General features: G+C 42.2%; 2 protein-coding genes across 3 annotated transcripts; one reads left to right on the top strand and one right to left on the bottom strand.

Annotated features, from left to right (window-relative positions):
* Positions 1-964: 964 nt before the first annotated feature.
* Positions 965-12,313, bottom strand: LOC308106866 (uncharacterized protein). The gene is made up of 13 exons (XM_080458872.1): positions 12,160-12,313; positions 9,860-10,068; positions 8,539-8,676; positions 8,236-8,353; positions 7,198-7,384; positions 6,036-6,177; positions 5,801-5,956; positions 5,183-5,238; positions 4,923-5,098; positions 4,386-4,786; positions 3,340-3,436; positions 2,645-2,909; positions 965-2,334 (listed from the first exon to the last, which is right to left on the bottom strand). Exons 1-13 carry the CDS (start codon positions 12,283-12,285, stop codon positions 2,144-2,146), a joined length of 2,262 nt encoding a protein of 753 aa, XP_080314998.1. The 5' UTR covers positions 12,286-12,313; the 3' UTR covers positions 965-2,143.
* A 1,041-nt stretch (positions 12,314-13,354) lies between these two features.
* arfgap2 (ADP-ribosylation factor GTPase activating protein 2) lies at positions 13,355-23,796 on the top strand. 2 transcript variants are annotated; one of them, XM_080458147.1, is made up of 17 exons: positions 13,357-13,470; positions 15,145-15,263; positions 16,122-16,194; positions 16,288-16,419; positions 17,123-17,206; positions 18,437-18,512; positions 18,916-18,972; positions 19,364-19,408; positions 20,581-20,633; positions 20,880-21,016; positions 21,098-21,229; positions 21,510-21,638; positions 21,756-21,908; positions 22,141-22,267; positions 22,362-22,446; positions 22,547-22,671; positions 22,747-23,796. In XM_080458147.1, the coding sequence occupies exons 1-17, from the start codon at positions 13,399-13,401 to the stop codon at positions 22,765-22,767; spliced, it is 1,620 nt and encodes a 539-aa protein (XP_080314273.1). In that variant the 5' UTR covers positions 13,357-13,398; the 3' UTR covers positions 22,768-23,796. The 2 variants fall into 2 exon arrangements, with proteins under 2 accessions (XP_080314274.1, XP_080314273.1); XM_080458148.1 differs by lacking the exon at positions 19,364-19,408 and having other exon boundaries at positions 13,355-13,470.
* The last annotated feature ends 83 nt before the right edge of the window (positions 23,797-23,879 follow it).

Genomic DNA, 23,879 nt, shown 5'->3' with positions numbered 1-23,879 from the left:
ACATAAATGTTTCACTCCATCAAAGGATCCATGTGTTATAGCGAATAACTATGGTGTAAAAGATCAGCAGAAGTTCTCTCATGTACAAGACGGAGTGAAGATGAGTATGTACAGCTGATACCAGAGGCCGGAGGCGGATTGACAGATGTTACGTCACCATGGAAAAACCCCAGCCTCCTCTGATACTTGTGTTTCAGGCACCATTTTTATGACATTTCAAGTGAAAATGGTTTTTTTCATTTTCGTTTCAGTGAAGTTTTGTGTTCACTTGACAAAGTTCTGAAAACAGTTTCCACTGCAGAAACGCTGAAAACTATCCTCCTTAGTTTTATTAAGCGCAGTAACTCTTTCTTTTGCTCTCTCTCTGGTTTCTACTTTCACTTTAAATTCTGCTGTGGACATTTTTCTTTTTGAGACATATTTCATTTTTTGTTTTTCTTGTTTAACCTTTAACTAACCAAGTGAGTCCCATTGGGATTGAAGTATCTCTTTTTCAACAGAGCCCTGGCTAAGCGGGCCGCAGCAGTTACAATTACATTGTTTAGAAATTATCCTTTTTGGTGATATTTTTCATTTTAGAGACTTTTTTTTTTTTTCATTTTGAAGACATTTTACTTTAAGGAGACATTTCTCTTGCTCTGTCATCAGATTTAACTGCAACTGAGGTTTTTCTGTGGTACAGTAGCAGCTTTCTGTGGTCATACAGTGACATCTAGTGGTCACAGATGGTGTATGCCACATGGGCAGACAAACAATCCAAAAACAAAAGTGTGATTTATTGTCCTGAAAAACCAAATACTTAGACCATAAAAAGGAAAATGACATCAGGACATCACAGCAACATATCTAACATACAGTTACCAGTGTAGGATTGAACCCGCCTCTGCCTGCTGTTAATTTTTAATAGTAAACTAACATTTTATACATCGAGCATGGTAAAAGATCTAAATAAGCCACTCAAAAAAAGAAGAAACAACTTTTAATCAGATCACATTGATATTCAGATTTTACAGCACATTTGACCAAACTTTTTCAAGTTTCCATAGACATGCAGGCTAACAGCAAACACTATGAGGACAGTGCAATGAGAAAATAAACCGGTTGGAAAAAAATAAAACTGTCGCCACAAATCTAACGCCACGACAGAGGAGGGAGTAGAAGTTCATTTCAGTGATCTAACAGAGACCATGCAGGATGAGCACCCTGCTCCTGATTCAGCAGCTTTATTTAGCTTCATAGCTACAAACCTTTTCAGACATAATCCATTAATTTTCTTCAGTTTCTGAAGATGTCTTTTTATGAGTAATTACCAACTGTAATAACTGTCTTCTTTTGGAATTACAAGATAGTACAATCTATACTTTTAAAGAAGCTCAGAGCATGAAAACCACCTCTCAGCTGTTTAAGGCCCTGTTTGTACTACGCTTCAAATGAAAACGCACCAATTTGAATTTCATTGATTTTGCTGTTCAGTTAGCAGAACAACCCCGCAATCACCGCCAATGTTTTTATATCATTCACAAACTCCACTTATTCATACTCAATTTTATATATATATATATATTCTTTTTCTTTTTCTTTTTCTTTTTCTTTTTCTTTTTCTTTTTCTTTTTCTTTTTCTTTTTCTTTTTCTTTTTCTTTTTCTTTTTCTTTTTCTTTTTCTTTTTTTCCTTGAAATCTTTTAAATTAACCTTTGGTACAAAATAATAAAACAATTGATTGATTTTCTAGTTTGAACCAGATCAGCCGGGTGTTGCCAACAGCAAACATCCATGAAAAGGAGGGAAAAGAATAAAACACATCTGCAACAATTGAGGGGGAAAAAAACATCCCTACAAATATTTTGTCATGAAATCTAATGCTTAAAAAAAAAAAAAAAAATACAGCGTTATCAGTTTATAAAAACTACATGTTGTTTTTAAGTGAATTTGCTGTCATTAGTATGACTTACTGATTGCTTTTTTACAAAAAAAATTTATAAATAGGAGTTAATTTACAGATGTGTGGATTGTGTGTTGTGATTTTTGCCCGGTGCGATAGTTCCGGGCCACCGTAGTTTTTATATGCAGAGAAAAAGTGTTAAAGTTCAACTTGATGAAGGAAAACAAAGCAGTAGGACGTGTAGATGTGAGACAGGTTGACATCAACTCTGCTCATCGTCCTCTATCAGGGCGTTGGTGTCTTCAGTCGTCTTTGTTCTCCTGTAGTATCGAACCATGACGGCCAAAATCACCACGGCAACGAGGAAGGCACTGGCAAACACCACGGTGGTGATGTTGGAGGACAGGAACGACCTGAATCTCAAACTGTCTTCGGAGACGTCACCAGAGGACGCTGCAGAGAGAGAGAGAGAGAGAGAGAGAGAGAGAGAGAGAGAGAGAGAGAGAGAGAGAGAGAGAGAGAGAGAGAGAGAGAGAGAGAGAGAGAAAGGCCTTCAACAAACTATTTACCATTCTTTTGTCACAATAATCCAGTATTATAAAACAGCTGAAACCATCAGTATGTTGATTCTACCTGCAGCAAAACTGAAGTAAGTTCAACTGCATTCATCAGCCTGGTGACAGGGCCAGAGACAGGCAGACAGACAGACAGACAGACAGACAGACAGACAGAGACAGAGAGACAGTGTCTCTTTCACACTCACCTCTGACATCTCCATGGTTATCCGATGTGTGTATTTGTGCCTCTGCAACGTTTCCATGGTTACTTGTGAGGTCCCCTTGGTCTCCGAGGGAGTCCCTGTTGTCCTGCTGCACAAACTGCAGAGGACCCTGGGTGATGTAGTGACCCTGGGTCTCTCTGTCCAGGCTTCTCCGGCGTCTCCTGGACGGGTTCTTCAGGCAGCCCTGGGCACACCTGGAGACGGAGCTGTCGGCCTCACAGAGTACCACTGTGCAGGTGATGTAGACCTGCGGAGAGCGGAGACGCCTGCTGTCACTCTCCGAGTCCTCGGGGCTATTCCCAGCTTTGCTTTGGACTGTTTATGCCGGATTTTAAACTTTATTTTGTGACTTCACTTCCGTCCGTTTCTTAACTGTTTTCTGAGTCGTGTCACATTGTTTTTCTGCATGTTTTTCCATCTTTCTTTGAACTGACTTTGACTGATTTTGACACCTTTTGAGAATATATTAAGCACTTGTCCCGGATGAATCAATAAGGTTATACATTTTACTACTTTTACTCATGTGTTTTATGTCTTATGTTCTCTTTTTTCCCCTTTTGCTCCGTGAAGCACCTTGAGATGTCGTTTGATTTTAAAATGTGCTATATAAATAAAATGTATGATTAAATACCAGGAAACATCTGGTCTTCCAGTAGTGTGTGATGCTTTTGTATTACCTGGTCGAAGTTCCCAGTAAACTTGAAGGCTTGAACCTCAAAGTTGAAGGAAGTAGGTGAAGACGAGTGGACTTGAAGAGTCTCATCTTTTGTGCACCTGCAGAGAAAATTAATTATAAAGTAAAATATGATATTAATCTTCATGGGGCATCAAGGCCTCTTTTACACAACAGCATTTCAAGTGAGAAATGCATCGCTTTTATGTTTTGTGGGGCGACATAGCTCGGTTGGTAGAGCAGTTCGGAAATTGGAAATTGCAGGTTCAAATCCCGTCTTTGCCTACCTACATGCCAAAGTGTCCTTGGGAAAGACACTGAACCCCAAACTGCTCTCATTTTACCAGTCCATTTTATCTTTCTTTTTTTTTCCTTTCAGAAAAGTTTTACGTTGACACGTCAACGTTCTGAACACGATGTAGTTAGCATGCTGGGCCAGGAGTTGGTGCTGTACATGCACACAGAGAACAATACACTCTAAACATTAATAATGGGAGTTCACAGATGTTCGTATGGACAGACGGCCGAGTTGGATCGTTTTTACGGTGACTGTCAACTATAAAACTATCAAGTCTCAGGAGACTATGGAGTCATGACACTCTGGAGGAAATCATTGTTACTGTCCGTCTACTGAGCATGTGCAGAAGAACTATTTACTATGGGTGAGGTATGCACGACCAGTAGCAGCGATTCAGATAAGTTTAAGTTTTTTTTTTAACCTCCATCTCCATGAAGATGGAAACAGAGTTGGAATGTTTTCAAAAAGTTGCGTTTTCCCCGTTTCCACGGAGACGAAGTCAAAATGTTTTCAAAAAGCAGCATTTTACAAATTTCAGCAGGGCCGGAACATTTCCCCCATTAGAGTCCATCTACTTTGGTATGTGCGGAACTATTTCGTGGTGGGCATGTGCAGTGGCCATTTAAAAAAAGTTGTTTTAAAAAAGTTCGAATTTGGGGGACGTTCTTAAACAGTTTTCAGTGGCTCCGTCGTGTGAATGGACCCCCAAAACGCTACGAGTTAATATGGTCTCTTTTAGCCTCTAAACTAACCCGTCCTTGATGAGGTCGTAGTTCATGCTGTTTTCAGGGTTGTCGTTAGGAGTTGCTCTGCACGACTCAACGAACAGCTTCACGCTGGGCAGCTCTGATTTTGCCTCGATGCCCATGTAAATCTTCTCCATCAGCTTGACCGCCACCGGGTACTCGTTTGGCTCCACTCTGTCCGTGAAGTTTCCATCTTTAAAGATCTCGAAGGCGTAGCCGAAGCTGCCGAAGCTGGACTCCGTGAAGATGTAGTCGGACGCGTGGAGGTTGTAGGAGGAGGAGATGCTGAGGGTTTTGGGAAACTGACAGGAGAAGCCGATCTTAATAGTCTTCCTTCGGGTGATGATCGTGTTGGCCAGCTCGAAGGAAGTGATCTCATTCCTGAAGATGATAAAGTCGCCTTTATCCTGTTTGTAAGCAGAAATAAAAAGTGATGAGTAAGCTCATTTCTGACAATTTACCATCAGAAGGGTTTCGGTATCTTTACAACTTTCAGTTCGATGGCAGTCTCAGCGTTTTTTTATTCTTTTTTTTATTAAAAACCTCGATTGTCGTGCCGCAGGTGTGTAGTGACATTGTGCCCATGATGTGAGTGCTGTTGGATGTGAGCGAACACTTCGGGTCCTGCAGCTTGAGGAAGGTGACGTCGATGCCGGGCATTGAGGCCTTCTCCAGGACCACCAGCATTTTACCCTGAGAGCAAAGAACGGACGCTTTCCCTGCAAACACAACCACGGCATGGTCATAATAGTCATAATAATCAAAATGCATGGCTAATTGGTTATTGAGTAGACATGACTAACCTTCTTCAACTGATGCTTGGGTCACCGTGACAACAACACATCTCATTTCTGATTGGCTAAGTAATAAATAAAAAAAAACACATTAAGAACAACTGTTAGAATGTCAAAACCTGACATTCAGATTATAGAGCATCTTCCTCCCACTAACAAAACAGAACAAATACATCATACTGCACCCACTAGTGGCCCGGCATGGTAACTACATTGTTTTCAGCGTATCTGCCATTGCCGTGTAAACAGACATCGTTGTCACAACGTTGTTGAGTAAACAAAGCCTAAAGGCTCCTACAGACGATTTTTTAGCCACACTGTACGACTTGAATCTAATAAACTTTACTCCACGACAGGAAGTTTGCTGTGTGCAGATTGCACGATAAAAACGCAAGCTGAATTGTAGCCTGCTATGACGTGAGTCGACATGATTGCGCCAGAATACGTGGCTGGGAAAGAATGACGTGATTGTGCAAGAACAAGATGTCCTATACATAAACATGACCGGAGCCTTCACCCACGATTGTTATATTTCGTCTGTGACGGCCAAAAATCGGCACAGTGTTTATAGTTTAGTTTTTCTTCTTAGTCTTTTCTTCCCGTTTCTCCACTGTGGGACGGACTCACGTCTTGTTAGTCTGTGCCGAGAAGCAGACGGGGACGTCTCTGTTGAGGTCTTCGATCTGCGGAGTCCAGCTCAGGGTCAGCTCTGCTTTCCCCAGCGTGCCGTCTTTGAACACCTTGGTGACGTTCTGCGGGCCGCTCACCTGAAAGTCCTCAATGCTGCAGAGGAACAGAGAGATCCAACTGAAGACATCCTGAAATGCCCCATATGCCAGGGGATTGTGGGTAATACGGGTACCTGGCGTGAAGGGCTTGAGCTTGTGCGTACAGCTGGAACGTCTTGCCCACGGTGGCGCGCAAGATCTGGCCGTGCGACGGAGTCCTGGAGAGAAAAAGTGGCTGCGTGTGCCCGATGTCACAGCTCGGGACTGAAGGGAGGACTGAAACAGCAAACAGGAAGTCATTCGATTAGACAGACATTATGCTTTCTGAGGCTAAGTGATGCTACGTTCTGCTGGTCAGTCCTTGTCTATTTTGGCTTTATTCTGGTCTACATCTGCTCAAGCTGATCGATGCTGAATCATGCTAGTTTGTGCTGGTCTATGCTGTTCTGTCTTCTATGTCGGTTTATGTTAGTCTTTGCTCTGTGTTGGTCTATTCTAGTCTATTTGTTGGGCCCCGTTTACACATGTTCAAGTGAACACTGAAAACTTTCATAGCATTTTGGGCGTCTGTTTCCATGACAACAATACTGAAAACACCACTTATAGAAAATGGCTCCCAAGGTGTAACAATTTGAAAACATTCGGACTCTTCTGAAATGCTGCTACTCTATTGTCCTACAAACCACGGCCGTAGTAAACAGTTGTTCTGCACATGCTCAGTAGATGGACAATAACAACAACGTCTGCCTCAAGAGTGAACTTGACTCCCCGTCCATATTCTTGGTAGTTTTATTTTGACAGTCACAGTAATAACAATCCAACTTGGTCGTCCGTCCACTAGAATGTCCATGTTCTCCCATTGTTATTGTTGATAGCGGACTGTCCTCTGCACACATAAGTGTGTGTGTGTGGTTTCATTACAAAAACAAACAACAGCACCAACTCATGGGCTCGCATGCAAACTACATTGCTTTTAGCATGTCTGCCGTTTCCTTGAAAATGGACATTGTTTTCAAGAAGGTGTTGTGTAAACATGCTACTTCTCTGAAATGAAAACTCAATAACGATGTGCTTTCACTTGAAATGTTGTCGCGTAAACAAGTCCTGAGTTTAGTCATGAGTCATTAATACTAAGTTCTGGGTGTTTATGCACATTCATGCAACTTTCTTTTAACGAATTAATGCTAAAAATCGGTCTCTTAATAGAGATTGAACATTTTTCAAGTCACGTGTTTACCAGCCTGTTTGAAGACAACATGAAATGTATCCGAAATGTGATGTGAGTGACACACTCACTGTTCACGGTGAACTGCAGCTTGACTTTACACAGAGGCTGCGACGTCAAGTTGGACGCCTCGTGAGACACACTGGATCCGTCCTCGTAGGTCACGGTGAGGTTGTTCACGGGAAAGTCCTCCATCATCACTTCAAACACGTACATGCCGATCTGGACTTCACCGGAGCTGCTGATGGTGCACGTAGCCTGAGAGGAGCAAGCAGGATTAAATCAAACATGGCTGTTATTAGGTGCCGAGCCCGAAAGGACACAACTGTATTTATAACGTTTCTTCTTTTTATATTTATTATTATTATCATTATTATTCTTTATTATTATTTTTCTGCTGAACCATTGGACCCAAATTTGACCACTTAAACACCCTCAAAACCTCACCAAATTTGACAAGCTCATCAGGACTAGTGAAGAATTTAAGAAAATGACAAAATTAATCCCCAGGATGCCAAAATGTGCTCTCTAGCACCACCTAGAAACACTAAAATGGCCACCACAGCCTCTAGGAATGTTGTAGGGAGATCTAACCAAAACTCAATTGTTCATCTCATCAAGACCAAAAAATCACGTGCCGATACCCCTGACCTGAATCCAACAGGAAGTCCGCAATTTTCCTTTCAAAATAAGATTTTCACCCAAAAAAGGCCCTTGTGTAAACGCGATTTCCTCATAATATGATTAAACGACAGAGGAGACACTTCTGCTAAAAACAAATGTACAACTTTTTGATTAGTCGAGTGGTTTCGATATTATTAGCCGTCAAAGCTCCAAATGCCGAATCCCGCCGCCTGCCTCCTCGCATTCAAATATTTGGGGGAAAAAAAAAAAAAAGCCGTGACAGAACATTTTGAACAAGTGACTCTGATCGACAAAGCGAGGTTTTTGTTAAAACCTTCAACATCTATATTTTAGCAATATCTAAATGGGCCAGAGGCTGTCATGATCCCCATCAATTGTTGTTGTTGTTGTTGTTGTTGTTGTTGTTGTTGTTGTTGTTGTTGTTGTTGTTGTTGCTGCTGCTGCTGCTGCTGCTGCTGTTGTACCTGGTCCAGGGTGAAGTTTGATGGAGCTTCAGTCTCATTGGCGTAGCGACATCTGACGTTGTCTCCGTCTGGATCGTGGGTGAGAAGACGAAGTCTGGAGAAACAGTTCTGAGGGAACCTGAAGCAGGAAACAGCAACTTTTCACATCTCACAGCAACTTTTGTTGTCAAAGTGAAACAAACTTTTGTGTAAGCACAGTCAAAATAACACAAATGTCTGAAAGTTTGTCACGCCAGCAACACACAGACTTTGACACTGGACAGATACAGTAAACAACAGGTGACTGGTGAAGTGTGCTGTTACCGTAGCGACGACACGGTGGCAGTCACCGGGCAGCGGTTGATGGACCGGGAGTCAGACCGGGTTCCCAGATCGAGCTCCGCCCCGCTCGTCCAGTGACTGAGACCCCCGACATTAGAAACCCAGCAACAGCCCGAGTCCCTGAAGGCAACACACGGCCGTGTCAGTGACACACACACACACACACACTAAAGAAAATAAAAACGTTTTTTAATGTGAAAAATATTTTTCTAAGACATATTTTCAATCGTATTCAGTTCATGATACAGTGAGAACGACAGACGTGGGCATCATGACACTTTGTAGTGTTTAACATCAGATTCTCATCTGATTCTTATCAGTCGTTCATCTTAGAAAACCAGTAAATCCACTTCAGATTTGACTGTTTGACTGTAACTGATTTTATTTCCGTCCTCTCTTCCTCGTGCTTCAGATTCCTGCTCACACTACAGAGATCAAGCTGATCTGAACCTGCAGCTCGGAGGAGAAACCACCTGCTGGGAACAGAAACGCCTTATGTAAAAAACAACAATATCTATCACAGTTAAAATCTCAACATGTAGTTTAGTAGATATTTAATCTCTGATCTGAATGTGTTTTTATCTTAGACTTGCTTCAGTATTTAGATGGGGTTTTTAAGCTTTTCGTGAAGTTATTTATGCAATTTATTTATAATTATTATTATTGTTTTATGTATCTGTTTTTATCTATTTATCTAAGATTTGTGTTATAGTATTTTCATGGAAATACTTCCTTGTCATCTGCTGCTTGATGAAGAAGTCAGATTGCACCGACAAAGACAACAGTTTTCTGATGAACGTCTGATCTGAATGAAAGTGAAACTAAGGCCCCGATTTCAGGTGAAAACGCAAAACCTTTGTTGTGTTTTGTGTGTCTGTTTCCTCGACAACGGTGCTCAAAAGGCACTGAAAACCAAACTTCTTGAAAACGGCTCCCACAGTGGAACGTTGTGAAAAAATGCTCCGATCCCGTCTCCGTAGGGGGGAAACGCAGCTCTTCTGAAAATGCTCGAGGTAAACGGGGTATAACTTAACTTTATAGAAATACTTCAACTTCAACTCAGTGGAAACGCGTCAAAATTGTACTTTTTCAAAACACTCAGACTCCATTGTCATGTATACGGGGAAAACGCAACTTTTTGAAAATTCCTGGGCTCCGTCATCGTGTAAGTGGGGAAAACCTTTCTGAAAACTCTTAACTGATACGTGGAGAACAGAGGAGTTGACAGACATTCTCCAGATATGAGAAGGACAAAAGAAGACATGTAGTAGTCCCAAGTGGACCTGAGGTGGGTCAGACTCACGTCAGAGCCACGGTCCTGGTTCTGCCGGTTCTCCTAATGGTCACGGTGGACCGTCCCTCAGACTGGCACCAGTGTCCCTGATCGGGGTCGTCCCGGTCCGTCTGCAGGACGCTGAACTTCCTGAGGCTGCTGCAGACGTCGTCCTTACAGGAGAAGGACGATTCGTCCTGGCAGCTGCTCCGCCCGTTCTGCCGGTTGTAGAAGGTCACCTGCAGAACAAACACGGACGGATGGATTCATCTGGATCCGTCTTCCACAGGTCGTCCAGAGATCTTCTCTAGAGACCTGCACCTCTTTACATCCACTGTCAATGCTTTGTATGCTCTAAAAAAAACTAAACACTTTGATTTCTTCAAATTAAATTAAACAAGATAAAATAGTAAAATGTGGTTATTCAACTTTCAAACGTGTTAAATTTGCATTTCCGCCATAATTTCATGTTTTAAAGTCGAATCCATCTGTAAGACCGCACCAATTCAGACGGCTTTTCACAATTAAATGTGACAGTATTTAAATGACTAAGTTCTATTCTCCAGTTTATTATTACATTGAAATGTCTTGTATGATATCATTATAAATCATTAGGCAAAGGCAAATTTATTTCTCTTGAAATTATTCAGAGACAATTCACAGCTTTACAAGGAAATAAATATATTAAAACAAAGCAACTAGGAATGTTATTGTGAAGTAATTAAGTTCATGAAACAATAAAACAGAGGGGTTAACAAAGGCCAAATAAAATAAAAACTTTATTAAGATAAAGGTAATAAACTAAGGCCCTGTTCACAAGACTTTTTCGAGTGAAGTTTTGTAGTATTTTGGGATCCATACAAATATTTGTGTCCTGCCATTGTTAATGTTTGTAGCGTGTTGTTCTATGCGTGCATGTGTGTGTCTGTGGTTTCAATAAAAAAACAACCAACAGCACCCACTCCTGGCCCAACATGAAAACGCTAAATCTTTCTGAAACGAAAACACTAAGACTAGGTTTTCATTTGAAACGTTTTCATGTCAGCGGGGCCTGAACCTAAAAGTAGTAAAATCTTTTTGGGGAACAAATTATATTAATTCTAACACAAACTAATAGAAATGTGTGTCTTGTTATCTTCATGTGTTATTTAGGTGTGTGCCAAACATTTATTACAAATTATGAAATTATCTTTTTTTGTCTGTATTGACATTGACTTTGAAGCATTAAAAGCTTTTTAAATAAAGTCAAATTTTTTTTCATCTTTTATTTTCTTTTGAATATCAAAAAATATTTTTTAAAAAAAAAGTACAATTAAAACACTACATTCACAATCAAACTGATTTCCTCCTCCCAGTTTATGATCACTGTAAAAATATCTTAACTTAGTTTTTAATTCTCTCTAAACTGTGTTTTTTTTTCTTTTTTTCTTACAAGGGACCAAAATAGAAAAGTCTGTGAACAACTTCCTCTTATGAACTTTTATTTTAGCTGAATAAAAGCCTCCTTGTTTTGCTTTCTCCTGCTGGTGGAATATTGAACGTGAATTTAGTATAAACACTTTTATTATAAATTCATGTTAGAGTTTATTAAATGTAAACGTTTCATCGAGAGATGTTTTTTTTTGCCAAATATATATTTTTTTAAGTTAATCAAATTTTAAATTCATGATAATGATGATTGTTTTCTACAGGTTTGTCTGCGATTTCCATCCTCTTACAAAAGAAATTGATTAGCATTGTTTTCACCATTGTTTTTCATTTTTTAAGATATGAATAAATAGTAATAATAGTAATACATTATAAATACAACAAACAACATCAAACACTTTAAACAACATAAAAACTGAATAAAAAAACTATTAACAAAATGACTTCTTTGGTATTATTATTGTCATTATTTATAGTAATATTAAATGAACATTGCTTTATAGTCGAAACAATGCGAGCCTTTCAATTTCCCGAGTTAACAGTTATAACTAGTTTTGATATTATTAAATTAAATGTGAATTTTTTCTGGATTTTTGTGGCGCCCCCTGGAGGCCACGGCACCTTTAGCATTTGCCTATATCGCATATGTGCCAGCGGGGTCTGGAGGGAGTTTTAGTCTTCTGTGTCTGTTTGCTTCGTTCAGGACTTGTTAGACTTATTGTCTTAAATTTAACCCAAATTAGCTTTTCCTCCGACATGATGTTTGACCTGTTGGTCCCATAGTCAGAACAATTTTTATTCTTCAACTTCAATCAAGTATTTATGTTCAAAATGTGTATTATATATTATATTATATTATATAATGCCATAGATCCATCATAATGTGTATCAGAGTGAAATACCGTGACGGTCCCGTCCTCGTTCCTCTGTGGAGGCTTGAAGTGGAGACTGTCTCCATAGAAGTTTAGGCTGAACGCAGCGCCGAGGAGGGAGAGCAGCACCAGGACAAATCTACCGGCCTCCATCATGTCGCCGTACAATGTGACAGAGGAAACAGGTCCTACTGAAGCTATTAGGAGGAGAAGGAGGAGGAGGAGGAGGAGGAGGCGGTGGAGGAGGAGGAGGATGAGTGTCTTCATGAGCTCACCTGACCGGATCGACCTGATTCTTGTTAGAGAAAACAAACTGCTGACGTGTTTCATTCACTTATTTATTCTCCCGATGTTTTTCATGTACTCGCTCACATTGTTAGAAACCGTCGTGATAATGACGGAATCATCTATGATGTCACATTGTTATGGTTTTTAATTAGAATTCCATCTCAGAGGAGGAGAACCTAACAGAACCAGACTCATATGGGAAGATTTTCTGTAGAACCAGACTCAGAGCAGGAAACTTTCAGCAGAGCATGGCTGTAATTTAATAGATAAAAAATGTAATAATAAGTTAATTAGTGATGCTTTAAACCAAATTATTTATCGTGAATATGGCAGATTTACATTTTAGAATGTGCTGAATGAGACTATAATTAATTCTAACTCCAAATTTATTAAACGGCCAAAATCCCCAAAGGTTAAGGAGACTCACTTTAAAATAGTAAATCTAGTCTACCCAGTGGCTGACTTTCTTAAAAAGAGATTCACATTTGAAGTTGATTTGTGCTCATTTTGCAATTCCAGTGGGTAAACTTTAGAACATTTGTTTGTTCACTGTTTGTTTACAAAAATTATTTTTGCTGGATATTAATTGAATATTAAAAAACTGGTAATCACTGAAATTAACAGATTTACTTTATCTCAATGAAACTCACATTTAGTTTTTTTATGGATGATATAAACCCATTTACCAAAAATGTATCACCAGCTATTCAAATTTGATCTCGATATTATAATGACGATTAATTTATTATTGAGGTTGACTTTGTTAATGTTCCTCCAGCATGTTCTTTAAAAATGTTCATATCTGAGATTGCTTTCCTCTACAAAAGTTTGTAATAGTATTGTTTGTTGTTTCGTAAATAAAGGTTTAAAAAAAAAAAAAAGAAAAAACGACGTTCAGCAGAGCCAGACTGGAGGAACGGTCCTCCGGGCTGCCGTTGCAGTGACGTCAGTGTATGACTACGTCACAGTGGCAGAGAGAAGATGGCCATGGAACCAAATAAGACGGAGATCCTGAACATCTTCAAGAGATTGAGATCTATTCCCACCAACAAGGTAACACGCCGTGACGATGTGGCTGAGTTAGCGTCTGGTTTTGAGGCACTTGTCGGCTTCGATGCGATTCAGAAGCTGTTAACAAACCGGGGAGCCGTTTCCTGATCCAGGCCCGGCTTCTACACGGTCAGGATGCTAACGGAGGCTAACAGGTTTCTATACCTCTGCGTCTACAGTACGCGTTGGGTACTGCGTAGCCTCGGGACGCAGAGGCTCCGCGGAAGCCTCTGCGTCCCTTCTGCGTCCCTTCTGCGTATGGAGTATAACTCGTCGGAGCTAACGTGAGCTAGCCTGCCGGTACAGCGGTGACATGTAAAGGCCACGTAAACGGTTTGAGTCCGCAGGAGTCGGCTCAACGGAACAACAAGCTTGTCGTCATTTAACTTCACATATGTCATGTAACGCAACATTTTCATCATCATAACAATTATGTCTCGTCAGTTGACTCTTAATCAAACCATATGTTCGTAATTGACGTGTGTTTGACTGAATGGACTGAAAGGTTTACATCTTCTGACTGCATTATACATCTTTATTCATTAAAACTTAAATCAATATGTTTACTACTTGTTATCACCACGTTGTCTAGAAGCGGTTTCACCTTGTAAACTAACTCATTTAGAGCCAATATGATGATTAGCGAATATACATTAACTTCGTTTTATTACACAGTCCATACAAATTAATATAACTAAACCAAAAAACAACTATTATTCATATTAGAGTAGGACCATATTTCTTTATATGTTTCGCTTGGATGTCAATAACGGGACTTCCAGGATCTGTGTCTGCAGCTCTGATATAGAAGTTGGGGTGTCCCTCAGGGCTCAGTCCTTGGCCCCCTGCTGTTTACAGTCACCACCAGGTGGATAAACAAGAACCCATTTACATGGCGACGATTTCAAGTGAAAACGCAAAACTTGTGTTTGGATTTCTCTTTACCTGACAATGGTGATCAGACCACAATTTTTTGACAACAGCTATGCTCCGCTTGCGTTATTGTGGAAACGTGCAAATACAAGACTTTCTGGAAATCCCCGGGTTCTGTCCCGAGTGGATGGCATGCTAACTACATCATTTTCAATGTGTCTGCAGTTGCTATGGAAATTGACATCGTTTCCAGAACGTTTTCACCTAAACGTGGAACTTTTCTGAAACGAAAACATAAAAAAGACTTGAAACAGGGCTGTGTACATTTTCACTTTTATGCAAATGACACTCAACTTTATTTCTGTTTTTAAAACCTAACTAACTGTTATCTTAATCCCATGGAGTTTTGTCTTGATCGAATATCGAGGTTGTTTTGTTACTCAACCCTGATGTGACTGACCTGCATCGGCAATACTACAGAGCTTTATTTATGATGATGACGTTGACTGAACTTTCTGTTTACGGTTCATGCTACATCTGTACTTTCATTTGGGGTCTTGAACTTCAGGACATGGTGATATGACTCTCGATAAACTCTTAACTATGTGGTGTCATTTGGCTCTGAAGTGGCACATCTGTCATCTAGCAACTGTGGTGTCACGCTCATAATACAGAGGACATTAAAAACATTGCCTGAAACTATTGTACTTTGAAACTGAGTGGCTGATAACATGAAGTGAAATCAAAAATCAAGAAATATGTCTGACGGTGACAGTACAGACTAATTCTGTTGTTTTTTTGCAGGCATGTTTCGACTGTGCTGCCAAGAACCCGAGCTGGGCCAGCATCTCGTATGGAGTGTTCCTCTGCATCGACTGCTCGGGTATCCACCGCTCGCTGGGAGTTCACCTCAGCTTCATCAGGTCAGAGTCGGGGTGAAAGTTTAGAACAGACATTTATTTCTCTTTTTTTTATTCTAACATCTGTATTTATTTCCTTGGAGCAATTTTTACTGAACGACCCATCAGTAGCAGCCACACAGAGCAGGTGTGGGGTGGATTTGCTAGTGTAGGACGAAACCAAAGTAGCGCTCCAAGCGCTAACCACAGCGCCACCGTGCGGCCATGGCGGAAGTTGCTAAAGATTCCATGTCAGACCTCATATAGGGCGCAGCTTAAACCACATTTACACAACAACGTTTCAAGTGGAAACTTTCATAACGTTTTGGGGGTCCATTTGCACGACGCAGCGGTGCGATGAGCCACTGAAAAATTTACTTTTCGAAAACAGCTACCCAAGTGGAACTTTTTGAAAACCTTCGTTTTATAGTTGACAGTCACTGTAATAATAATCCAACTTGGTCGTCTGTCCACTGGAATGCCTGTTCCTTTGTTACATTTTATGGTGTATTGTTCTCTCCTGCATGTGTGTGTGTGGGTTGATCACAAAAACAAACAACAGCACCGACTAGTGGCCGGGCATGCTAACTACAATTTTTCAGCGTTTCTGCCGTTTCCATTTAAACGAACATCGTTTCCAGAATGTTGCCATTGAAACGTGAAACATTTCTGAAACAAAAACGATGCGTTTTCATTCGAAAGCTTACTGTAAGGTGACTTCATTCAGAGTCTAGGTCAGTTTGTGTTTAGTCCAGGGTTTGTTTTTTTTTTCCTCTCAACCTTAAACTAATCTGCAGTTGAGACGTCATTGTTGGGACTCCATTTGAACTCGTGTTGATTTCACAAAGAGACACTGAACATGACGTGATGTTTCCCCCTCAGATCCACTGAGTTAGACTCCAACTGGAACTGGTTCCAGCTACGATGTATGCAGGTCGGAGGCAACGCCAACGCAGTGAGTGTCACGTTCTACATCCTCAGGAAGTTTTTTTTCTTTTTCACTTCCATGTTTTCTGACACTGAGTGCGATTCCCTCCTCTGCCTGCAGACGGCGTTCTTTCGTCAGCACGGCTGCTCCACAAACGACTCCAACGCGAAATACAACAGCCGCGCGGCACAGATGTACCGGGAGAAGATCCGGCAGCAGGCCAACGCCGCCCTGTCCAAATACGGCACTGATGTGAGTAGTTACTTTGCAGTTACTGCAAGTAAAAAGTAACTAGTAACAAGTGGGAGAACATACTTAATTTGTACCTTCTTCAAAAAGTAATGGAGATATTTTACTCGCTACTGAAAATAAAAACTAACTGATTACAACTATAAACTAAATACCATGGTATGGAAGTAATTAAGTACCTAATCTGATGGATTTGATTACTTTCATTTTTGAAATGGACCTCTTTGAAACCTCTGTCAGGAGGACTGAGTTCAGGATTATTGGTTATATTATATATTATAATAATATTATTTGGACATTATGAAGTAAATTACTGTCAAGACATAAAACATTTCCACTTTAATGTTTTCCTTCTTTTTAAATACTAGTTTAGTGATCACAGACGAGGAGTTTTCATAATCGAACTGGGAGTGTCTGGACTAATCCACAAAATGTCCATTGGTCGGTAAACTGTCTGCTTCTCCTTCAAATCTCAGTTTACATGAGGAGAAATAAAAAAAGGATTTCAGTCACAATGAGACTCGGCCAGAAAAACAACCTGGATGTAATTTCAGAGGAAGATTATCATGTAAGAGCGAGATTTGGTCAGAGTACAGAGTACACAGGTTACTGTAATCTCAACCTGCCCGCACCATCAGAGAGTTGATAAATCAGACAGTAGGCGTCCTGTTGGAGCGTCACTAATGTCCCTCGGCTTCTGTTGCAGCTGTGGATCGACACGTCTGCAGGGGGCGCTCCGACCACGCCCTCCGAGAAGAAAGAGGCCGACTTCTTCGAAGAAAACATTCAGGTTAGCGTTTACTAGCTTCTTCAACAAGATCAATTCACATCTCTCTTGAATGGAAACTTTTGGTGATGTGTTTGTACCACTTTGTGTGAAAACAACAGGATTTTTGTTGTTATCAGGAAGTTTGTGTTTTCAAGTGAAAACAAGAAAACTTTCAGTGTTTTGGGTGCCTGTTTATTTTTTATTTTTTTAAATTCTTTATTTTCAAAAAATGGTGAAGTACAACAGGTTACAATAAGACAAGTCATCACATTATCCACTTTTCTTTTTCCTTTTTTTTTTGTACAAAATAAAGCGAAAAGAAAAGAAAAGAAAAACAAAACAAAAAACAAAAAAAACCAACAAAAGAAAAACCAACAACAAACTCAGAACAAGTAGGGAGAGAAACAGTGTGCACAGTTGATCGTAGAAAAAATAAAAATAAAAAACAGAAATGCCAATCCAACACCAATTCCAAAGGGGGTGAGAAATGTTACTTTCTAAATACAAGTAACCTCAATAAAATCTGGTCGTAAGGACTGGATGTAACTAACCCATTTGGTCCATAATTTAACAAAAGTAGACTTTTTAAGGCGGATTGAAAATGTTACAGATTCCATTACATTGGGTGCCTGTTTAAAAGACAACGCTGCTCGTAACCACTGAAAACACAACTTTTAAAAAATGCTCAGGCTCCATCTCCATGGAAATGGGTTAAAGTAAGGTTTTTGAAAATACTCCCATCTCCACGTAACTTTTTGAAAAAGCTCGGGCTCCGTCTCCATCGAAACAGGTTAAAAAAAAAAGTTTTGGGAAACACTTTGTCTCTGCGTTAACAGTGGAAAACGCAACTTATCTCCGTGGAAACAGGAGGACATGCAACCCTTTGAAAACGCTCTGGTTCTGTTTTCGTGTAGACGGCGAAAAACGCTGCACCACCTGCACACCGGAGCCGTCATGCATTGCTCTGCGTGTGTGGTTTCATTAGAAAAACTAACGACGACACCATCTAGTGGTCCAACATGCAAACTATATTGTTTTCAGTGTTTCTGCCGTTTCTGTGGAAACTGACATTGTTTCCAAAACGTTTCTATGTAAACGTGAAACTTTTGTGAAATGAAAACACAAAAACGATGAGTTGTCACTTGAGACGTCACGGAAAGTTTTTCTGCTGCGAGCAGTCAGGCTGAGCCGAGCTGAGTCTTCCCTGTTCTATGTGTAATTTTCTTTTTTTTTTCTTTTTTTTTTTTCCAGTCTGTGAACGACTGGTGCATAATGCCAGCGGCAGAACCCGAGCAGAACGCACAGCTGGTCGACACCACAGCTAAAGGTCGGACATCTTTACACATTTCCTGTAGAAACGCTTCAGAAAATGATCCATTTTTATGTTGTTGACTTTAACATCACTAAATTTTCATTTTTTTTGAAATTGTGTATTTGTGTGCTCTCGGTAACCGTTGCTCTGAGTGAATTTTTGCAGTGTCTGCAGTGAATGTAGTGAATATTTGTAGGTATTGCCACAAATCTCTGCTTAGTAATTAAAATACCGTCGCATGAGAGAATCGTGGCCCAGGCAGTGTTTTTTTTTTTTTTTTTTTCATGTTTCACGTGAGTTTGAGGAGCTTCTTCTGTGGTTGAGTTTATTAGATGTGTGTTTCCACGTCCCTGCGTTAGCTGAGTCCAGTCTTTGTGTCCGGAGGCAGGACCGTAGTAACTTCTGAGTGTTCCCACAGAGTCGGAGGAGGGCCCGAGCATCGACGGTCTGAGCACGTCACCTAAAGCCTCCATCGGTGAGTCCGTTTCTCTGAATAGTTTCAGTCACATGTTACACAACAGCCATCATCAAGTGTCAGCAATCATCTACACAAACAGGAAGCCTGCAGTTCCTGAGACTGGAGCCCAAAGATTTCATCGTAATGGAACATGAAGCATTTAACCTCCTCAAATAGGATGTGAGGATCTGAGACTTTAATCTCTCTTCTGGACATCTCCAGAGCAACAGTTAATTAGTGTGGTTATGATGTTTAAAGGATTCCAAACTAACTGCCCTTTAGGTGTAAAAGAAATCGCTAGGACAGGTTGACTGATGATCTCCTGTACATGTTTGATTTGAGTGTGTGATCTGTGTGACGATCTCTTTGTTGTGTGTGTGTGTGTGACTCTGACGGTCTCGTCCCGTAGACGACTCCATGTGTTTGTCGTCTCCGGACAGACGGACGTCTGCAGGTGATCTGCTGCTGTTTGTGGCTCCTCAGGCATGAGTGTGACGCTCAGCTGGCTCCTCTCTCTTCCTCTGCTCGTCAAATCTGAGGGCCTGGCGACGCCACAACGTTTTAAGTGGAAAAGGCGTTTTTAGGTTTTCCTCTCAGTTTTGCGTCTGAAAATGATGTTGCTAGCATGCCAGGCCACAAGTTGGTGCTGTTGTTTGTTTTTGGAATGAAACCACACACACACACACGTGTGCAGAGAACAACATGCTGTAGACATTAACAATGGGAATACATAGACATTCATATGGACAGTTGACCAAGATGGATTGTTGTTACTGTGACTGTCGACTATAAAACTATAAAGTCCCAGGAGAATATAAACTGAGTCATGACACTCTGGAGGAAACGTTGTTGTTATTGTTCATCTACTGAGCATGTGCAGAACTAGTTACTACGGCTGTAGTGCGTATGACCAGTAACAGTGTTTCAGAAAAGTTGTGTTTTCCGCTGAGATGGAGTCGTACCGTTTTTAAAAAGTTGCGTTTTCGATTGTTTACATGGAGACAGAGTTGGAGCGTTTTTGAAAGGTTGCGTTTCGCCCCCATTTCCACGGAGTCGTTTGTTTAGTTTTTTTGAAGAGTTGCATTTTCAGTGGCTCCGAGCACCGTTATGTAAACGGACACACAAGACGGTACTTAAGTTTTCTGTTTTTACTTATATTTAAGGTTTGCACTTTATATAATCGTGGCCTGGATTAGCTGTAATCTGCCGTTCCTCCTCTTGAGAGCGATAAATCCCACAAACTTGAAAATAGGGAAATTGTCTTTATCTTTTTAATGTTAAATTTGACAGTCTGGATCCACACAGACAATTCAGACTAGTGAACCCTCGTCAGGCTTTTCAACCTGTGCACTTCCACTGTAAACCCCCACTCCTCGCTCCCCTGCTTGTCCACCTGATAGATACTGTGAAAGAAGAAACCCCCTCAGGTGTCTCTTGTCTCCTTTTTAGCTGGTTAAAATGTCTCCAGATTAGTTGAATGGGTTCTGAAGCTCTTTAACTCCCTCTGTGCCTCTAACGACTGGCTGGTTTGCACTTACATAACAACTGAAATCCTTCTCGGAGCATCTTCCTCCTCTTCTGGTTTAACAAAGATGTTAAAGTTTGAGTTTTCTGTCTGTGTTGCAGACGTGAAGCCCTCCATCATTGGGAAGAAGAAGCCCATGACTGCCAAGAAAGGGGTGAGTGGGCGAACCTCGCTTCTTTAACCCGTGTTCCACCTCTGGAGCAGTGCACAATCACCACGACTCACATAATGAGTGAGACGTGCAGAAGAATTCTATTATTATCTACTATTAACTTCAGCCGTGCTGTCACATAAATAAGGAGACGGAGCGAGCCTGAGCGTTTTCTAAAAGTCTCGTTTTCAATGACTCCCAAGCACCGTCGTCATGTCCTGGTCTCTAATATTCTGTCGTCTGCCGCAGCTGGGAGCAAAGAAAGGTCTGGGAGCTCAGAAGGTGAGCAGTCAGAGCTTCTCCGAGGTGGAGAAACAGGCCCAGGTGGCTGAGAAGATGAGGGAGGAGCAGGTGGCCGAGGCCAAGAAACAAGCGGAGGAGTCCATGTAAGGTCCAAACGCACACAGGTTGAGGTCCAGGGTGATGGAGGTGATGGTGAAGAACGTGTTGGTGTGTTTCTGCCGCAGCGTGGCCTCCATGCGTCTGGCCTACAAAGAGCTGGAGATCGACAGAAAGATGGAGGAGAAGAAGATCCAGACTCTGGAGGGGAAGAAGAGGGAGCAGGCGGAGAGGCTCGGCATGGGCTTCGGGAACAGGAGGTAACCTGACGTCCCCTGATAAATGTTTTCCTGCCTGTAATCAGAAACAGGTGACGGCGAGGATTACTCCTCCTCTGACATCACAGCAGCTGAACAGGGAACGACAACAAAGTGTTAATGGAATGTGCACATTTCAGATTATTTATAATCTGACCGCCAGCAGCCTGAGGGCAGACACAAGATACACTGACATCCTTTAACCACAACTAATGTCTCTCTCTCTCTCGCTCTCTCGCTCTCTCGCTCTCGCGCTCTCTCTCTCTCTCTCTCTCTCTCTCAGTGTGGTGTCTCACTCCGTCATGTCGGAGATGCAGGTGATTGAACAGGAGACCCCAGTTGGAGTCAAGTCGTCTTCTCGCTCTAAACTCGACATGTTTGATGAGCCGGGCTTCACCTCCGGACCCCCGAAGTACGGCACACACACACACACACACACACACACACACACACACACACACACACACACACACACACACACACACACACTCACACACAGTCTGACCCCCCCCACCCCCTGTGCCCTCAGATATAAGGACAACCCCTTCACTGTGGGGGACAGCTTCGGGTCCCGGTGGGACACTGAGGGAGGAGGAGCCTCCTTCACCTCCTCCTGGACTCTGGAGAAGGAGGAGCCCAAAGAGGAGGTCACCATCTCCAGCATCCAGCCAATCGGAGAGAGGTGTGTGTGTGTGTGTGTGTGTGTGTGTGTGTGTGTGTGTGTGTGTGTGTGTGTGTGTGTGTGTGTGTGTGTGTGTGTGTGTGTGTGTGTGTGTGTGTGTGTGTGTGTGTGTGTGTGTGTGTGTGTGTGTGTGTGTGTGTGTGTGTGTGTGTGTGTGTGTGTGTGTGTGTGTGTGTGTGTGTGTGTGTGACTCCCTCCTACTCCTCCCCCTGACTCTCTCCTCCTCCCTCAGACTCCCCAGCAGGAGAAAAGCGGAGGCGTCGTCTCCCGTGTCGGAGTCCAGCGAGGCGCGGCAGAAGTTTGCCAACGCCAAGGCGATCTCGTCAGACATGTTCTTCGGTCGGGAGAGCAGCGCTGAGGTGAGGAGGTGCAGAGGGCTGAAGCTGTGAGGAGGTGAATTGAGGAGGTGCAGTGGTTCTCCTGCAGGAGTGTGACGATGTCTCTCCTCCTCAGTACGATGCAAAGACCCGTCTGGAGAGTCTCTCTGGGAACAGCTCCATCAGCTCCGCAGATCTGTTCGGAGATGGAGAGAACAAAGGTATGGACACGACACGGCGTGGACTAAAAGACACAATGTGGACACATTTTAATCAACATGGACACGCCTCCTCCCTTCTCACTCTCCCCCCTCCCCCCAGGCCGGGCCTCGGGCCTGGACAGCGTCCTCCCCTCTGGTCCGGACATCGCTCAGTTCAAACAAGGCGTGAAGACGGTGGCGGGGAAGATGGCGGTCCTTGCTAACGGCGTGATGAACACCATCCAGGTGAGCGGTGGTTCGATTCCTCCTGGCGGTCCACTGAACCACAGACACACACTCAGACTTGTTCTGTCTCCTCAGGACCGGTACGGCTCGTACTGAACGGCGCCCCCGGTGGGAGAACCCTTTACTGCCGTGTGTGGGCGGAGCCAGAGCCTGTGAGGGCGGGGCGACGGGCTGCATGGAACCCGTTCCCCGCCCTCCTGGAGTGAGACAGTATTTCTCTCTCTCTCTCTCTCTCTCTCTCTCTCTCTCTCTCTCTCTCTCTCGTCATCCAGAGTTTCTGTTTTGTAACTTTTCTGTCCAGACATTTTCAAAGTGATGTCGGAGGGAGAAAAAAAAAATCTGTTTGATTCTCTTCAAACCAGAGTGTCCGTCTTCATTCACTTTCTTTCATTCGTGATAAAGAAGTGCAGTTTCTATATTTTTAGCTCTGATTTGAGAGAAGACTCCACGTGCGAGCGACCTCCGCTCCTCGCCCGGGTTTTCAGATTCCACGACTGATTACTGACGGTCTGAGTCGGATTCTGATCCTCTGTGTGGATCCTGTAACTACAGACACATCAGAACAAATAAAGTATTAGTTTTCAGTGGCGCCGAGCACCGTTGTCATGGAAACGAACACCCAAAACGTTACTAAAGTTTTCTGTTTCCGCTTGAAAGCGTTATATAAACGGGGCCTAGATTAGCGGTAATCTGAAGTTCCTCCTCTAGAGGGCGATAAATCCCACCAACTTGAAAATGTGACAACTGTTTCTACCTTTTCCGTGTTAAATTTCATGTTCTGGATCCACACAGACGATTCTGACTCCTGAAACCTCGTCATGCTTTTCAAACTATGCACCACCACTGTAACCCCCCCCCCACCCCCCCTCCTATCTAAAGTCTGCCTCCACTTCAGGTCTTCAGTTTACACTCATCTGCTGGGTTCCTCCCGATAATTCACTCAGTATTTTCAAAGTAAAACACACTCAGCTGTTTGTTATAGGCAGACCCCCCCCCCCCCCCCCCCCCCGCCTCCACTTCCCCTCCAAACAGGAACATGAGAGCTGAAAGGATGAATCTATTTATTTGTAGTCTACGAAAACAAACCAGTCTGCTAATAAAGATTACAAAAAAGCTGAAAACCGGAACCGTTTCCTCACTGACTCCAACTTCCTGTTGCCTTTTGCGTCACCTGACTGGTTTTTGTCCCGATGTTCATTTTCATCTCG

This window comes from Lipophrys pholis, assembly GCF_963383615.2.
Source record: "Lipophrys pholis genome assembly, chromosome: 2".
Lineage (NCBI taxonomy): Eukaryota > Metazoa > Chordata > Actinopteri > Blenniiformes > Blenniidae > Lipophrys > Lipophrys pholis.
The sequence above is the reverse complement of the archived record's forward strand: the minus strand, read 5'-3'. Positions and strand labels throughout refer to the sequence as shown.

What these genes read in the sequence shown, in the direction of transcription:
- LOC308106866 (XM_080458872.1), bottom strand. Translation starts at nt 12,285, where the DNA reads ATGATGGAGGCCGGTAGATTTGTCCTGGTGCTGCTCTCCCTCCTCGGC. An exon ending in ACGAGGACGGGACCGTCACG is followed by an intron (nt 10,069 to 12,159) that starts GTATTTCACTCT and finishes TTTGTTCTGCAG; the next exon opens with GTGACCTTCTACAACCGGCA. An exon ending in TTACTGGGAACTTCGACCAG is followed by an intron (nt 2,910 to 3,339) that starts GTAATACAAAAG and finishes CGCTCTCCGCAG; the next exon opens with GTCTACATCACCTGCACAGT.
- arfgap2 (XM_080458147.1), top strand. Translation starts at nt 13,399, where the DNA reads ATGGCCATGGAACCAAATAAGACGGAGATCCTGAACATCTTCAAGAGA. An exon ending in GTCACCTAAAGCCTCCATCG is followed by an intron (nt 18,973 to 19,363) that starts GTGAGTCCGTTT and finishes CTCGTCCCGTAG; the next exon opens with ACGACTCCATGTGTTTGTCG. An exon ending in GTCGGGAGAGCAGCGCTGAG is followed by an intron (nt 22,268 to 22,361) that starts GTGAGGAGGTGC and finishes TCTCCTCCTCAG; the next exon opens with TACGATGCAAAGACCCGTCT.